A 17,620-nucleotide genomic window follows, 5' to 3' on the forward strand; every position below is an offset into this window, starting at 1 on the left:
GTTTTGAACTTTTTGTTCACAATATTGGTAGATAGTTTAGTTTGTGATTAAATACATTACATTTTATTCATGTATACAGTGCCTTTGATCCAAAGCACTGAATAAAACATTAGAGGAAAGTGATTTTTCCCACGGCACATCCATCAACCAGAAACGAAGCAATACTGGGCACTCTACACCCACAGAGCTCAGCCCACAGAGGGAAGGTGAAAATTAACAGACCTGGCAATTCTGTGTTTTTGGAATATCGCTCTGGTAGCAGGAGTCTTGGTTGAGTGATTAAGCTGAAGTATAAAAAAGTCACGGGGAATGTTATTACACCACACCCCTCCCACTGCCAAATGAACATTAACAGCAAATCCATGGGCAGATTTTCACTGAGGACATAACTGGTGAAATATGTCATTTCTTGTGCAACTCTACAAGGGATTTTAAGCTTCTTTTAGGATCTGAAGTCTTAGAAAGGAGGAGAATAAAGGATAGGCTGGCTCTGTCGGGCACCTTTGTTTCTGCAGAGAGAATGCAGACAAAGGACTGTAGAATGCTCAAGTTAAGGACAGGGATGAGCAAGTCAAAACCACAACTGTTCAACCTTTTCCCTATGCTTACTAATCTAAAGCTCAACATGCTAGTGCAGACAGCTCCCAGGGACAAAGGCAGAGTGAATCACAGTGTCCCTAAAAAATTAATTTAAGGAAAGTGATTTAAGGAAAGAAAAAGTGGCTCCATCCTTACAGTGTCCGGTCTTCAGGTTCCCGCTCAGCGGAATGCCCTTTCTCAAAGGCCAGGTCGGTGAACTCCAAGGAATGATACTCCCCCAAATTCACAGGGCACGAGCGCAGCGCTCCACTCCGCACTCGCCACAGCCTCACATTATCTCTGCCACACGACACCATCCTGTTACATGAGAGGCCGAGTAAGGAACCAGGGAGGACTCACTCTGAACTGACAAACGGCCTGCTCCCTGAAAGCAGCTGAAATGGACACACTGACACCAGGGGAGAGAAGAGGAAGGCTAACAGCAGCTTCCTTCCAGAAGTACCTTTTGTCTGCAAGCTGGAACTCCAGCAATGCAGTGAGCTTCCTCCCAGCAATGCCTTAATACAGAAATAGTCAATTATTTTTTGTCAAGGCTCAAATTTCTTGGTCAAGATATAGTCAAGTCCAGACTCCAGAGAAAATAATAAAAAAATAATAACAATAATAATAATAATGATAATAAGTAAATAAAAAGATTTAGGGGTCCGTTCACGTGTCTGCCGTCCGGATCTGGTCCACGGTCCACCTACTGACTACCCCAGCCTTCATCTAGGCCAGGGGTGGGCAAACTTTTTGGCCTGAGGGCCACATTGCGGAATAGAAATTGTATGGCGGGCCAGGAATGCTCACAAGATTGGGGTTGGGGTGCAGGATGGGGTGCAGGCTCTGGGGTGGGGCTGGGGATGAAATGTTTGGGGTGCAGGAGGGTGCTCTGGGCTGGGCTCGAGGGGTTTGGTGAGCGGGTGGGGGATAAGGGGTGGGGCAGGGTATTGGAGCGTGGGGAGAGGCTCAGGGGGTGCAGGCTCCAAGTGGCGCTTACCTCAAGCAGCTCCCAGAAGCAGTGGCACGTCCCTTCTCTACGCAGAGGCTCTGCACGCTGCCCCATCCGCAGGCACTGCCCCTGCAGCTCCCATTGGAGCGCGTAGGAGCCAAAGCGGGGCCATGCTGTGGCTTCTGGGAGCCATATGGTGTGGCCCTGACCCAGCGCCCCGGTCGGAGCGCCAGAGCAGGGCTGAGCCGTGTGGTGCGGCCCCGACCCAGCGTCCCAGCCGGAGTAGGGCCAAGCCATGTGGTGCAGCTCATGGGCCGGCTTAAAATGGCTCGTGGGCCGTAGTTTGCCCACCCCTGAGCTAGGCTGTTGTTTTACCTTATTCTCACATTCACCTATTTGCACATTACCTGGTGTCATCAAAAAAAGCAATCTTCAAGGTTTGGATGTCCACATCTGTGTGAGCTTTGGCCAGCACAACCACCTCTCCACCCTGGTTCACCTGAGCAGTATTCCACACCACCACCATCTGCAGAGATAGAACGGCAAGAGTAGAACTACTGGAAACATAACACCCAGGTGGCCTTAGACCATACAAGCAATGGAGAAGATTGCTAGCCTTTCCACAGCAGGTGAAACCCCAGATACTGCTCCCAATTGCCAGTATGCTGGTATTGTGCATTGGGGCTTTTATCCACATTGCTGTGAACAGAGTGGAGAAAAATCTCTCACAGAAAGATTCAGGACAACCCCAGAGAGCCTGGTGATTTTCATTTTAATAGGCTAGTCTGTCTGATAATCAGTTTCCCTACCTGCAGGGTTGCCTGGACAGGGCTTGAATCTGGGACTAAGATACAGTACTTGCAAACGGAGAAAGAATGGAACCCAGTGTGTAATTAATTACAGGGAGTGCTAGAGCAGCAAAGGAGTGTAAGAGTAGGAGCTAGTAGAACTGTAGAGGAATGTGCTCAGCACCTTCAGAAGGAAATGCCTTGTGTCAACTTGTAGCAACCCCAGTAGGATGCAAGTGGAACCAAAACTGCTCCAAAGGCAGTCCCACCCATTCATTAACTGTGACGTTAGTTAATAAACTATGGGAAGCAGGGAAGTTCTTGATATTCAGCATGAACAGGCTTCCACACCAACAAAAAGCCGTGACTAGCTACAGAACCAGGATTTACTCAGTAGAATTTGGAGTACTTGTGGCACCTTAGAGACTAACAAATTTATTTGGGCATAAGCTTTCGTGGGCTAAAATCCCAAATAAATTTTGTTAGTCTCTAAGGTGCCACAAGTACTCCTCGTTCTTTTTGCTGATACAGACTAACACAGCTACCACTCTGAAACCTGTCAGTAGAATTTGTGATTCAGGGAGGTGGGTGTTCACAGATTTATAAATATCAAGTAAGGAAATAAATATTCAAATATTTTCTAACCAGTTTGGTAATAAGAGGATTTCACATGATCTACACTGAATGGTATTACCTAAGGACATTTAAGGAAACTAGCATCTAGCCACTGTGTCTTGGAAGGGACATATGATTGGTTCTATGTGTAGAGTAATTGCACATTCCAGGAGAAAAACAAACATCATTATCAGGGAGTAGGCATGTTAGTCTGTATCCACAAAAACAACGAGGAGTCCGGTGGCACCTTAAAGACTAACAGATTTATTTGGGCATAAGCTTTCATGGGTAAAAAACCCATTAGGTAAGTGGAACCCAAATAGCCCAAGAGCTTTATTACTCACTGTTTTGCCATGTCCATCTTTCCCAATGCCACAGAGAACAGCTCCACTGTAGGAAAGGCTGCAAGAGGAGAAAACTCAGGGTGAAATGAAGTATCCTACACCCTGCCTGGATCTCAATGGGAAAAATTAAAAGCCCACTCTCAACTCCTCCCCGACACACACTGCCCAAAACATGCCTGCAGTGTACCTGAGGGACGAGACTGAATGGACGTGGGTTTTAAACATGGATAGGCATTTCCCCTTCTGAAAATCCCAAAGTCGCACCATACTCAGGTGACCCATCTGTGTAGAAGCCAGCAATGTGCTGTTTCCATTAAATGCCAATGCCGATACCTGCAGGAAACATCATGTTAGCGAAAATAACCCCCAGCTTCTGGGAGAGGCTAGAACTGGAGTAGCTGAAACTCCCACTGTTGTCGATCCAACATCATTCCTTAGAATGACTCTTGCTAGGAGCTGGAGTTCTTGTAACTTCCCCCCTAGCCAGTGAGCTGATACAATTCCCTAGAATGAACCAGGCTTGGGATAGGAGTAGTCTCATGTTTTCTCACACATCAAATACTTGCAGTTGTTGCATATTCTCTGTGGGGTTGTCATATCTGTTTATGCAAAGCAATCCACTTTTACCTTATCTGTATGTCCAATGAAGAACCTTTGCTCTCCAGTTTCAATCTGCATGGTTATTATAATAGCATGACAGGGGTAAACCACTGCAGAGCTGTTCTTAGTCCACAGAGCCTGCAGGACAAAGGCAAGAATCAGAGTAAGGGCAGAAGAGAGGATACTACAAAGGTGACCCAGTCTACAAACTGAGAGGAGAGCCCCCCTGTGCTTGCACAGATGGATGTGCATAGAATTAAGACATGCAGATATTTGGAAATCTGGTGCAAATATGCAGGTGTGTGTTATCTAGATGACTGCTGTTCCACACAAAAATAGATGCAAATTTATAACCATCAAAGGAAAACTGAGTGGTCAGCTTATAGTACATCCCAATTAATTCAGCTGATCTTCCATCCAAGTCATGTTTAACATCATATATGCAATATATAAGGGAACAATCTTTTGTTCACAGGAAATGGACTAGATGACCTAACAGGATTTTTTTTTTTAAACTCTAACATGGATCATTAAGAGGATGGTTGGAAGAATCAGAATGCAATACCACAGGAGGACAAACTAACACACCAGCCTAAGGCACCAATGCATTTTTGGATTCCAAAGAAATTCTAGATGTGTGATACACGGATCAGTTTGGAATCTGTAACAAGATTTGGCAATGGGGCACATGATTTCAGAATTTTACTGGGGCAAATTCCATGTATGGAAATGAGCTTTTCATCCCAAAAAATTTGTAGTCGAAAGAAACCGGGTGGGGTGATTTCCAAAGACAAAGGGAGTTAAGCATGAAAGTCAAAGGCCCTTTGTGCCTCTGAAAATCTCCCCCATAGTCAATGTATTTCAACTACATTCTTAAAAGCCTCTTCGTTACTGACCCATTTGGTGCTGTAACCTCCAAAGCCAATAATTGTCCTCAGCTTCAAAATTGGATCCGGTAAGAGTCTCTGAAAGAAGAAGATATTGTCAAAAGTACCAGCCTGAATAAAGCATGTGAGCCCTAAACTGTACCAGCACCAACTGCAAATTACATCCCAGTGATCTACCAAGTTCCCTCTGCCCCACATTAATCTGTGTCCCTCTGGATGGGTTTCATGTTTCTCCCTGAAGTGAGAGGGCTGTCTCTCTACCTTAACTTCTTCACATTAAGGGAGGAGTTTATTCAGTAGGTAATGATCATTAAAGGAAATCCAAAAGGAAGTGAGAGCAGGAATCGACTGAAGTCTTGTTTTCAGGAGCTCCATCTCCTCCAGGAATAGAAGCACCAAAGCCCACAGTGGACAGTGCTAAATGGAATAATCTCAGTAATGGAATGACTTGGTTAACCTGAATCACCTTTCCAAGAGGGCAGCCAAGCCCTCCCCATGTTTACATACAAATGTCATGAAAATTCAAGGGAGCATCTGTAAAGATGGAAAGGGGGAAATCTTTTTTCTTACCCTGAAGGGAGATGCTTTCTTGCTGGAGAGCACCTCTGGTCCAGTAATCTTTGTGTACGCAGTCTGGGCAAATCAATACATAGGTGTTATTTGTTAAATGCCAATAGCATGATCATCTCTGTACAAGACACATTGGCCCTGCCTGGAGAAGCTTAAAATATAAGTGAAATAAAGGAACAAGATCAAGAGAGAATTCCAGGGAAGCTGGCTCACAACTGCCCTTAGTATTAAATAATCATCTCTGCCAGTTCCAACCAGAGTGGACATTCCTGTTGCTCTTTCTGCCGAGTTACTGAGCACCAGCCATAAGCATTCCAGACCCATCCTATAGGAACAAACTTGCAGTTTAACTTGTTTGTTCCTAGTACATTGGAGTCCCTTACCTCTATATATCTTCTCCTATGGTCAGTAAGAGTTTGAGCAAGAAGGCTGGGTTCAGGAGCTCTGTTTCCATATGAAGTCTTGGCCTAATGCTCTAACCCACCAGTCAGGCCCCAAGAATTGGGATAATCATGTTTCTGCATCTCAGTGCACAGGGCAGCAGTATGTGGGTCTGAAAGGCAACTGATCTGTTCTACCTGAATTCTTCCTTGAGAAGTTATTTACAGATGGAGGTTGGTGTAAATTGGTATTGTTGCACTGAAGTCAACGGAGCGACACCAGTTTACACCAGCTGAGGATCTGGTGTGGGGAACTTATGGGAGTAGTGGAAAAGGAAGCCATTAGGCTGGAGAGTTCAGCGCAAAGCACACTGTTCTTCTAATGAAAGCATCATGCATTCTCAGAGCCACCACGGGGGCAGACTTGAGGGAAGAGTTAAGAAGATTCTGTACAAGTTAGAGGTGGGATGTGGAGTTACACAGAGGATAACCAATAAGGTCAGGTTGTCAGAGTCCAGCGGTGCTCTCTCACTTACCTCATCTGAGCTAATGCCAATAGCATGGATGGCGACATCACCCATTCTGTGAGCATATACATGAATACCACCATCAGTTGTTGCATGTAACGGTACAGTGGAATCCCCAGCAGCTTGTAGTCCTTCTGCCCTGCTGAACTCCTGATCCCCAGAGTACACTTCTTCCAGAGGCCCAGAGGTTGCTAAGTGAACCTCGGGGATGCTCTTTGTAACTAGGGGAGACCAGCGAGGCATCTGAGAAAGAGTAAACAAATGACAACAGATCAGGCCTGCCCCACAGCTCCCTACGATTGCTATGATTGGAGAGAAAGGGAGAAATTAGTTTTGTTTTTTGACTGACTTTTATTCAGCCACCTAAAACTCAAGACATCCAACATGTCAAAAACATTCAGGTGTGCCAAGTGATGCAGGAGAATAAAATAGGGTCCTCTGTATGACTTTCCGATTTGGAATGGCAGAATTGCCACGTTTACTGGGTTTCCAATGCAACTTCTCTCTCTCCACTGTATGATAGCCAACACAAATATCTAAAACACAGACTCTCCCTCCCCCCCAGACCCCACCAGAAACAGATCCATCATGCCCCTGAGAACTTCACTATTCTTCAGTGCCTCAGTTCCCCATCTGTAAAATGCGGACAATAACACTTCCCTATCTCCCAGGGGTGTCAGGAGCAAAATTACATTAAAAGATTGTGATGATAATGGGAGCTAGATAAGCATCTTGGATAGACTGACAGACTGACCCCCAAAGTCATTAAACTGCAGAGTTTATTGACTGTAGGACAGGGCACAGCCCAGGCCATTGAACACAAAAAGTAGCCACTACAAAACCCCAAAACATCCCAAACACAAAACAGGACATGTGGAAACCCTCTGGCTAGAGGTGGTATGGGAAGCTACACTTACAGCCTAAGGCCATACTCACATCTTTAGGACTGGTTATCTGTTGGATGAGTGACACTCGGTCCCGGACAGCTTTGGTAAGCGTCACTGGCCGTGGAAGATGACGGATTGGGTCTTCTAGCACTTGAACACCTAGATTACAACAGCAATGTGTTGGGCTCTTTCCTACAATCTGCTTCCCCTCCTGCTGATCACACAGCTGCAGATGATGTAGCTGAACAGCTACTTCATTCTACTACTTATTCCTTCCTTAAAGAACTCAAGGAACAATTTGGAAACACAGGCCATGTCACAACAGAGGATAAAGGACACATTATCTATTGGGCACACACTGCACAAGACCCAGAGGGGCTGGCCTGGTGCTAGTCAAATGGGAGATCAAGTTCAAATCCTGTTCCTTTTGCCCCTGTTTGAACAGGGATTGGATGTGCTGCCAAGGTAGCATGCTGCGCTAGGGGAGAAGGAAGTGTTTCATAACACTCAACAGCAACCATTCTACCCTTGAAGAAGTGATGTTAATGGACTCCAGTGGGAGCTCCATCAGATCCCCTTGATTAGGGTAATGGCTGCAACAAGATGTCATAACAGATAAGCAACAGATGGGGAATCATCATGGCTCTGACAAAGAGGTAGATGAAGCAGGGCAGAAGAGGAGAATTCCCAGAAGGATCACTGCAGGGCTGCTTGCTATACCATTGTGCTGTACAAGGGCTCTGTGGAGCAGCTTTCTGAAGATGTAGATTGAAGTTTACTTGCCAACTAAGGTATTTACTACAATTACCTTCTAAAAATTCAGCAGCACTTTAGAGATGCTGCATTTCTTTCTCAGCAGCCCACAGACACTGATTTTCCCCTTGCAAAACTATCCAGTTCATTTGGGTAGCCCATAACCTGCAGAAAGCCAACTGGCCTGAACTGGGAGGGCTACCACCCTCAAAATAACTGGAACTTTCATAAGTTCTTCCTAATCCTTGGTAGATGCTCCACCTCAACTCCTTGGGTTGAGTGTTTCTAATGAGGGAAGGAGGGGAATATCAAAAAGGGGACCTTCATCACCCAATCCCCTATTGCTGCAAGGAATGATCTCTAACAGGACACAGCAACAGACTGATGGCATATGCTGGGAGCAGAACTCTGATGTAGGGAAGACAGTTGCTAACTTATCATATTGATTGTATGAGTAAATGGATGGATCTTCTACACCATGCTCTACTGAAGCTGTACTTTGAGTTTTATTCAGTTAACAACAGCAGTAAATGGTGCAGGTGGCTTTGTACCATGTCATACTTTGTTTTAGGTAGGACAATAACCTAGATAATCTGAAAGCCAGCTTGGCACATTGCTCAGTCAGATGTGGGTACCACAGCCTATGGTCATTTACTTCAGACTCCCTACCTGCTGCAGGACTGGAACAGCCTTTTTGAATTGAATCATATGGCAGCTTGGATCCATCAGAGGGAAACCTGAACAACAAGATCAGAGGAAAGTCACCTCGTAAATGGGTGGCAGGTTCTAGGACCCTTCACAGGTATGCAGGGCTCTATTTTGCTGATGTACTGTTGGTGCTAAAAGGCTTCATTCACGCAGAAGCAGAGTTATTTGGCTGATTCAACCTGATGTCAGAACAGGTGGGTCCTATAAGTTCCAACTCAAGATAAGGGTTAGAGTCTTTTTCTGGTCTGATTTATACTATGACATTTTTCTATGTCTGTACATTCACTAATTGGCATAATGATGATCACAATCTAGCAGTCAATGTAGACCAAGTCTATAAGGCAAAGAGAACTAAGGGCAGGGCCATAGAACTCCCTAGGAATAACCAAGTTTGGGAGAAAGGTTCATGTGTGATTAAGTTAGCAATACAAGCAAACCCCAGCAAGGAGGGAAATTTGGATCATTTCTAGGGCATTGGCTGTGATATTAGAAGTATGGTATTAACTGTATGTGCTTATTGACCTGATGATTAGGAACTGGCAGTTTTTGCGTGATACCAGTCAGCTCTCTGTTCTTGGGGAACCAGGGCGCAGTATCTAGCCCAGGGATCGGCAACCTTTCAGAAGCGATGTGCCGAGTCTTCATTTATTCACCTTAATTTAAGGTTTCATGTGCCGGTAATACATTTTAATGTTTTTTAGAAGGTCTCTCTCTATAAGTCTATATATTATATAACTAAACTATTGTTGTATCGTAAAATAAACAAGGTTTTCAAAATGTTTAAGAAGCTTCATTTAAAATTAAATTAAAATGTTGATCTTACGCCACGGCCCGCTCAGCTCGTTGCTGGTCTGGATTCTGTTCACCTAAGCCAGCAGTGGGCTGAGCGGGGCCTGCGGCCGGGACCCCAGCTGGCAAGGGTCCGGCAACCAGAACCCCAGACCGGCAGTGGGCTATGCGGGGCCGGCGGCCAGGACCCCAGACTGGCAATGGGCTGAGCGGCTCAGCCCGCTGCCGCTCAGGGGTTCCATCTGTTAGCTCCTCCCAGCCGGAATCCCGGCTGCTGGATCCACTCAGCCCGCTGCCGGTCTGGGGTCCTGGCCCTGCCCACATACAGTGGGTACTTACCTTCTCCCTGGTTCTGGCCCATTCTCTTCCTCTCTCTGCACTGAGCTGAGGGTGGGAGTGCACTGAGCACAGGGCTGGGGGTGAAGGAGCAGGCTGGGGGTTGGGGTGTAGGGTCTGGCCAGGAGCTAGAATGAGGGAGGGGGCTCAGGGTTGGGGCAGGAGGTTTGGATGTGGAGCGCTTACCTGGGCAGCTCCCATTTGGTGCGAGGGGTGCAGGTGGAATGTGGGGGTGCAGGAGCTCCCATCTGGTGCTCAGGGTGGGGGTGGGTGCAAGAGTCAGGATGTGGGGGGTGCATGGGGTGTGGGGGTGCCAGAGTCAGGGCTGGGGTCATGGGGGGGGGTGTGAAGGAGTCAAGCAGAGGGTTGGGTGTGTGTGAGGGGGGTACAGGGCTCAGGGCAGGGGTCTGGGGGATGTGCGAGGCGCAGGGCTCAGGGCACGAGCCTGGGGGGTGTGCGGGGCTGCAGGGCTCAGGGCTGGGGGGGGGGGGGGGCCCTCAGGGCAGAGGGCTGGGGGTGTGGGCTGGGGTCATGGGGTGCTCATGGCAGGGGGCTGGAGAGGATCTGCCCCTATTCCACCACCCCTCTTCCCCAAGGCCCAAGCTTCTACCCCCTGCCCCTTGCCCCCGTGGGAGGGGGCGGGGGGTGCGGAGGGCGGAGAAGAGCGGGCTGGGCTGGATTTTTAATGGCACACTGCTGCCTGCCGGGACTCCAGCAGGCAGCAGCGTGCCATTAAAAATCGGCTCACGTGCTGTCTTTGCACGCGTACCATAGGTTGCCAACCCCTGATCTAGCCTGTCTGACTCATGAAAGACACCCCCCACTCTCCCAGACTCTGCTTGAACCAAAACCGATCAGAGAAAAGGCTTACAGAGAGCAGTGAAGGGCGTTGGGAGACACACTAGACCCCTCCTGACAAGGGTGACAAGATTAAGACATCTCTATTTGCATACAGAATGGAGAGCAGAGACAACTCCCCTAACCTCATCTGCATGAAAGATGGGACAGGGATTAGCATACAGAATGAAGAACAGAGAACCACACTTAACTCTGGGACCAGAAAAAGCAGGGAAGCACTGCATCATGGGAATCTCTGCTCCAGATGTTAATGAACTTACGCCTGCCCACACCCAGCTCAGCAGTTATCAGACCAATTCTAGTAATGAATCCTTGATTGATATCCAAAATACTGAAGCAACCTAGTTGCATTGTGAGCTCCCTGGAAAAAACCACCACCCATAGCCAAGAGTGATCAGCTCCTATTGTCTAGCCTAAAGAAAACCCTTGAGTCATCGGTTTACCCTAAACAAATCTAGTGTTCTCCCCTGAACCATTGTTGTTTCTCTACAAAAACCCCTACCTATGTTCAAGTAAGTGTTCTGATGCATAGACCCCAAACTCTGCATCAGTTCTGCTGGGACTCCATCTACTGACTGATCATGCTGGGGGCTCTGCCTGTCTCCAGCACTCAGGACCCTGAGCTACCACCATCACCTGGGAACCCCAACCAGTTCAAGCTTCAGGGAGCGGTGAGATCCTCTTCTTTCTCGCTGTTTTCCTTTCTACCTTAGGTATTAACCTTTAATAATGTATGTTATGTTGGTTTAGGCTCTCTTTGTGTAGTTATCACTATTATTCAATAAATAACTTTTAGGGTTAAGCTGGTTGCTTCTCTCTCTCTTGCTGAACTTTACTCTTTTGTGTTTTTAGCTTCCCCCATTTACTCTGCAGCAACGCTTCTTTTACCTAAGCTAAAGATCCCTGCAGTGCCCAAAATACTGTGGGGTTTGCTCATCAAGTAGGTTACTACCAGTACAATTGTGATGGTAGAGTGGGGATAGGGACGTGCTGAATCTGGGACACATAAGGGTGGCAGCTTGAAAGTGCTGCTTGACCCGGTCCGCTCAGACTTGCTCTGTTAATGTATGTGTGTGTATGTGTGTTCATCCGGTTCTGGGGCTGGAGGAACCCAGCCCTAGGGAACGTAGGTCCTGCAGGATAGCTCCATTGGGAGGGGACTTGCAGAAGGGAGAAGTAGAGCTCCATATGAAAACACAAGTGACAAGCAGTACATTGATAGAATTACAGAACCCCATCCCCAGAAGAGTAACCCGAATAAATGAACATACCCCAAAGTAACGGGCAAACCTGGTAACATATGGTTGATGCCTTAAACAGCCCTTTACCTACCCAAAATATTAGTTGCCAACAATTAAGTGCTGAAGATGTGAGTTGTGCTGCGTTGGTCCCCATCATTACAACTACAGCATTACTGACAACTAGAGTTAAGGTGGCCAAAGCGTTTCCACTATAATCCCAGTTTTATGCAAATTCTTGCATTTCCTGACTTTTGCATGCTTAACTCTGCAGCCTTCATATTCTCAGACAGAAGTGTTTTGATGAAGTATGTTGCATATACAAAATAATGAGACTAAGGAAGATCTAAAAGCACTCCAAGTTTCCTCCTTGAAAAGCAGCATTTCGTAAACATACCTGATATAGTCATAGCGGTCATGCCAGTTCTCTCCCTTTGGCACAGGAAATGCCATTTCTCGTGGCATGGGGGAAATGCCATGAAATGCCAGCTTAGCTTGGCGGGCCTCAGAGAAGGTCACCCCTAAAAGCACAAAAGGAGACGGATAAGGACACAAAGCACTCCTAGAACATCTGAAGATGTTTACAGAGGTGGCTGGAACCATGCACTCTTAGCAGGCCATGGGCAAACAAATACTTTAAGATTAGAGTTTTCTGTAAATCTGAAAAAGAAAGGCTACGACATGAAAAAAGAACAAAGATTATTGTAGCAAGTGCATAAGCCTTTCCGTGGGAATATCCTTGAAACTCTCAGCTTCCAATAAGACCTGGTAGTTTAGAGCTTTGTTATGAAAGATTATCTTTTTCTTCCTTAAAATGTAGCTTAAATGCTCTACAAGAGGATTTGGAATTTAATACTGATGATCATATCAGGTTGCTAAGTGGATCAGTTGGTGATTCTTTTTGCAGTTCTATGTGATTAGTGTTAGAATATTTTTCTGTTTTCTTCTTTCGTTTGATGCATGTGCAACTTTATGGAACTAATGTGCTCTTCACGTGCAACAGCACATTTGGGACCTGTTTAATGGTCCACCAGGATGTTTGTAAGATTCCCTTCTTGTGATGGATTGTAGTTGGGCAGATTTCAAACAAAGGATAATGTGTTAGTAACAAAGGTCTTGACTGAAGTTTCTCTGCTGCAATGAGTAGCTGGATAAAGAAACACTGGAGGAAATCTGGATTTCAGAGTGACAAGAAAAAGAAGCTTTTTGGGAAGGATGGTCTAGTGACAGGACTGAGAGACAGGAAATCTGGGGTCCATTCTCTCATCTGCCACTGATTTGATGTGTGATGTTGGGCAAGTTACTTAATCTTTCTCGGCCCCTCAATTTTTCCAGCTACAGAATGGGAAAAGTTGTGAAGCCCTTTGACATCCTCAGATTGAAGGCACCAGACAAGGGAAAATTACTGTCATTATTATTAGTGTTATTATTAAAGTAAGGGTTTTGTTGACAGTGCCTTGTTATTACTGGCTGAAAACAGAGTGTCAAACAGCAATAGACATGGCCAAATGGTCCTGGTGGAATTAGGTCTTGAAATGCAGCAGTAAGAATGGATTAGGCCTAGCACATCCTTGCAGCCAGGTTTGATTTAAAAATCATATAAGATGCTGCTCCCAGCACAAAGGTTCAGCTCCTTACCTGGCTCAAACAGTAAGTCACTGGTATAGACATTTTTGACCAACAAGTTGGAGCACAGTTTGATGCTCTTCAGATGGCTGTAGCGTCTATTCAGGTACATGGAGAGGATATAGTGGAGGTCAAGCATCAGGCAGGTCCAGCGCACATTGGCAGGGGCCACACCCACCAAATCTGAGGATCAGAAAAACCACTGTCAAAACCAGCATTAAACGCTGACAAGCTATTTTAAAAAGCAGAAATCCAGCTTTACACATGGGCTGAAATCCTTACAGAAAGGGAAGCATGTGTGTGTGTGTGCACAATTGTGCACATGCATATTTAGAGACAATTGTCACACTAGGAAAATGGATAGCTAGGTTTCTAGTGATCAGTTGAGTCCAGATGCTGATTTGCAGCACAACTGTGGTAGCTGCACGTGAATAGAGACAATTAATTGCACACACATTTTTATGCATGGATCCCATGGCCTTCATTCCTGAAAATTTAGACTCTAGTTACCATTCCTCACATTTTAACATCTTCCAAAACAGGTCAATTTTTTGGTCCAAACTCACCATCCTTTTAGGAACATAATTTCCATCACAAACTAAAAATCCATTTAATCCGGTATCTTGTGTCCAATGCCAGCCAATGCCTGAGACTTTTGAGTTGTGTGTCAAATAATCACAATGCATCCAACTGTTTCTTACTATACATTGGGGGAATTTTTCCTGATGCCAGCTGGTGGTTGACTGAGATGTTTATGTATGAGGCTTGATCACCCTAGTAATTTTTATCCTAGCTAGTGCAATTGCTGATGCTACTGTTATTCATATAACGTGCGTAATCCTTTTTTAACTCAGTCTCCTGAGCCAGTGAGTTCCACGGGTTAATTCTACATTGTGTAAAATGAAAAAACCCTGTAAAATCTAGTGTTAAAAATACGTAATGAAACATGGACTTAATAAACCATCCCTCGTTGTCAGACACCCTAAAATTAACTAATTAAATCCATGACTTCAAAGCTCAGGTCGCATGTGACTATAGCAATACTGGTGTATGATACGTTATTTTCTCTTTACTAAGGTATGTAGGGCTAATTCCCACACTGAGGGACCAGCCAAACTATTATTCAGATGTGCTTTTCTTTACCTTGCTTTGAAGTTCTGGCTGTGCACTCATACACTGACCCTTTGGCTGCTCCACAGATGAAGGGGAACTGAAGCCAAGTGGCTGTGGACTTGAACTCCTTAAAAAGGTTGGAGAAGGAGATGCGGACAACCTGGCTATCCTGAGAACAAAGACACACACAATGTTATCCACCTGGCAGACCACTAGGGAAATGCTGCAGATGCTGCAGGATATAGTTTCTTGGTTGACGCTACTCTGTCCAGCTTGGATACCCACCAAGGCTAAGAGACTACTGCCAGCTTGCCTTCCATATGGTCTACCCCACACCCCTGTGGCCCTAAGCAGGGAAGAGTGAAGTCAGAAGAAAACACACAGTAAGATCGTAGAAGAGTAGGTCTGAGATTTTTACCTCGAGTCCACAGATGTTAGATCATATGTGAATCATGTGAGGTTCAGGGAAATCACCACTGATAATGAGGCAAGCCTTCTAGTAAATAAATTAAGAGCCAAGGGAGAAATGACTGGAGCTCTTAAACTCTAAGAAGTGAGGCACAAAGGTGATCAAGAAAGACAGCAATCCTCTCTTCTAACTTCATTTAACAGCTACTATAGCAGTCTATGGGACTTCAGCATGGGATACTTATGGCAGATGATTATCTTGCTCTAGAACACTCAGGCGATACAGTTCAGTTCTCTATGTTCAAACTCTTTTGAAAAGCTACTGTATTTCAATCCCCACTCTTCTACTCAGTTACACCAAGGGCCATGCAACAGACTCTCTCACATACCTCCGTGGTAACATCCAGGTGCACCACAAAATATTTGCCGGGCATGGGCTTAAAGAGCATGTAGAGGTAATGACCAGTGAGCCCCAATGACTGTGTACTGGTTTTGGGAAGCTGGATGTAGTTACTGGCAGGAATGGAGCCACGGATGCGATATACTGTTCCCTTCAACGTCTTGTCCTAAAAAAAGGAGAACATGCATTGATGCAAAGTTCTGCCCTACAGTAAAGTAAGTGAGGAGATTCAGTTGTGGAAGTCTTACTGCTTGTTCACTCGACACATGCAATTACACATTCCATCACTGGCTCCAAGTCAGGTGTATGCCAAGATTAGTCTAATAAAGTTCTGGAGAATGAGGAATAGAAAGTTCTGGTACCATATGGGTTCTCAAAATTTTCTGGGTGGATCACATCTTAACAGAGACATTGTCCCATAACCACCTGTCTTCCCATTTGTGATCACATTACATCCCCTGTGGCAACTACAGCAATTGCCTAAATAGAAAGCTAACATTAGGGATGCAATGTATTTTTTAGCTGCCTTTAATGTGATGTAGAAGTGAGAAATGACAGCCAGCACCATTTGGCCAATTGTTCTCTGGGGACTACCAGCAAGTGCTCTCTGGACCTCTTTAGGCACCTCTGTTGCAACAAGCAGGAGGCAGGATGGAAAGATGTCATCGTTTTCTCTTTTGATGACACAGAGCAAGGGAATCTGAAATCTTCCTTTTTTTTTTTTTACATCACAAAACAAGGGGGACTGGGAAATCCCTCTCTCTTTCTCTCAGCATCACTGAGTGCCTGGCTCTCTCTGCAGTACAGCTGGTCCAATCAGGAAATATTAGGAATACAATGTGTTACCATAAATGTTGTCACATCTCCCTCCTTAGTTGATCTTTTCCACTCCTCCACTTTGAAGTGCTTGAAGACATTCAGATATGGATGCTGCCACACTGCAGAGAATCAGAAGAGAGTGAAGATGCTAGGATATCCATGATCATCAATGTGTCCAGTTATACTGATTCATCAGCACACAGCAGGGAGTTAAAGCAACCCACTGGCACACTTGCCAAACTGTACTGGCCTCTGAGCCTGTTTTATTGGCACATGGAGTATTTGTTCCATGAGGCCAGGACAGAAATTCTTCTGAAATGCAGAAGCTGGTATTTGACAGCACAAAGTGATACCAAGCGGTCCTTTAAGAACACCAGTGTAATGCCCTGGAGGCAGGTAAATCCCAGACCTCCACCCAGGGGTCTTTCCATTAGTGATGCTGCTGGTGTGACTTTTGCCCCTTCCTCCAGTGGAACATGGAGAGCAGACTAGTCAGTTTCACTGTGTTTATAACCAGCTCCCAGGGCCTTTCAGGCGCTCATGCCCTGGCACAAGGCTGCGATGGGGGGCAGGAAAGGGGTTATTGTGAGAGGTCCCTGCCCACCAGCAGGTGTCGCCAGCCGCCTGGCTCCACAGGACCCCCTCCTCCAGGTCCTAGCCCTCAGCCCCACCACACAGGGCCCCTCAGACTCACCCCAGGGATCCCCCACCTCCCTCAGACGCCCCCCCCCAGGAGCCTGGCCCCTCAGCCCCGCCTCCCCCCACAGGGATCCCCCACCTCCCCCCCAGGAGCCTGGCCCCTCAGCCCCGCCTCCCCCCACAGGGATCCCCCACCTCCCCCCCAGGAGCCTGGCCCCTCAGCGAGTCCGTTACCCCTCGGCCCCTCACCCCCTACCGGGTCCCACTGCCCCAGCCCCGCCCCCCAAAGCGTCGGGTACCTTTGGCCATGGCTGCCCCGCTCTCTCCTGCCGCTACAGCCCGCAGCTCAACCGCCCCGCCGCTGCCAGCCCCGCCAACCCGCGCCACCCGGCCCGCCGGTAACCATAGAGCTCCCTCGGCACTCAGCTAGCGCGGCAAGCACCCATGCGCCACGTGACCAATATGCCGCGAGCCTCCCGGCGAGCGCGCACGTAGCGCCCCGTAGGAGGAGAGTGGGTCCCTCCAAGGCCGCTGTCGCTCTCTGGCGAGTCGATGCTTCCGCCACGGTAAGTGTCATGGCCGCCTTGGGGTGCTCTAGGTGGGGATGCCCATGCTATGCCTGGCAGTGTCACCGCCTCCATGGCTGGGTCCCGCCCACCCAAGCTGGCATCCTGCCAGCACAGAGTTCCCGTGTCACCCCCTCACTGGGCAGTCCGGGTGCCGCCTTGTCCCCCAGCTCCCTGTACCCACCCACCTTGGCACGGGCTCACCACCTTCATAAGGATCCTTGTGCCCTTGGCTCTG

The 17,620-nt window shown here is 46.9% G+C and overlaps 1 protein-coding gene across 2 annotated transcripts in view; it reads right to left on the bottom strand.

The window, feature by feature from the left end:
- WDR90 (WD repeat domain 90) overlaps positions 1-17,234 on the bottom strand; it is a 51,628-nt gene extending 34,394 nt beyond the window's left edge. Inside the window, exons 1-16 of one of the 2 annotated variants that reach the window (XM_054043127.1) lie at positions 17,116-17,234; positions 16,205-16,296; positions 15,348-15,524; positions 14,581-14,719; positions 13,450-13,620; positions 12,209-12,332; positions 8,552-8,619; positions 7,179-7,288; positions 6,252-6,485; positions 5,336-5,398; positions 4,775-4,843; positions 3,906-4,016; positions 3,466-3,611; positions 3,279-3,336; positions 1,939-2,057; positions 736-897 (exon numbers count right to left, since the gene is read on the bottom strand). In XM_054043127.1, the coding sequence (XP_053899102.1) occupies positions 736-897; positions 1,939-2,057; positions 3,279-3,336; positions 3,466-3,611; positions 3,906-4,016; positions 4,775-4,843; positions 5,336-5,398; positions 6,252-6,485; positions 7,179-7,288; positions 8,552-8,619; positions 12,209-12,332; positions 13,450-13,620; positions 14,581-14,719; positions 15,348-15,524; positions 16,205-16,296; positions 17,116-17,125 (1,853 nt within the window). In that variant the 5' untranslated portion in view covers positions 17,126-17,234. The remainder of the gene's footprint in view (positions 1-735; positions 898-1,938; positions 2,058-3,278; positions 3,337-3,465; positions 3,612-3,905; positions 4,017-4,774; positions 4,844-5,335; positions 5,399-6,251; positions 6,486-7,178; positions 7,289-8,551; positions 8,620-12,208; positions 12,333-13,449; positions 13,621-14,580; positions 14,720-15,347; positions 15,525-16,204; positions 16,297-17,115) is intronic. The other variant, XM_054043128.1, reaches the window with a different exon arrangement.
- Between the last annotated feature and the right edge of the window lie 386 nt (positions 17,235-17,620).

Source organism: Malaclemys terrapin, chromosome 10, assembly GCF_027887155.1.
Source record: "Malaclemys terrapin pileata isolate rMalTer1 chromosome 10, rMalTer1.hap1, whole genome shotgun sequence".
Classification (NCBI taxonomy): domain Eukaryota; kingdom Metazoa; phylum Chordata; order Testudines; family Emydidae; genus Malaclemys; species Malaclemys terrapin.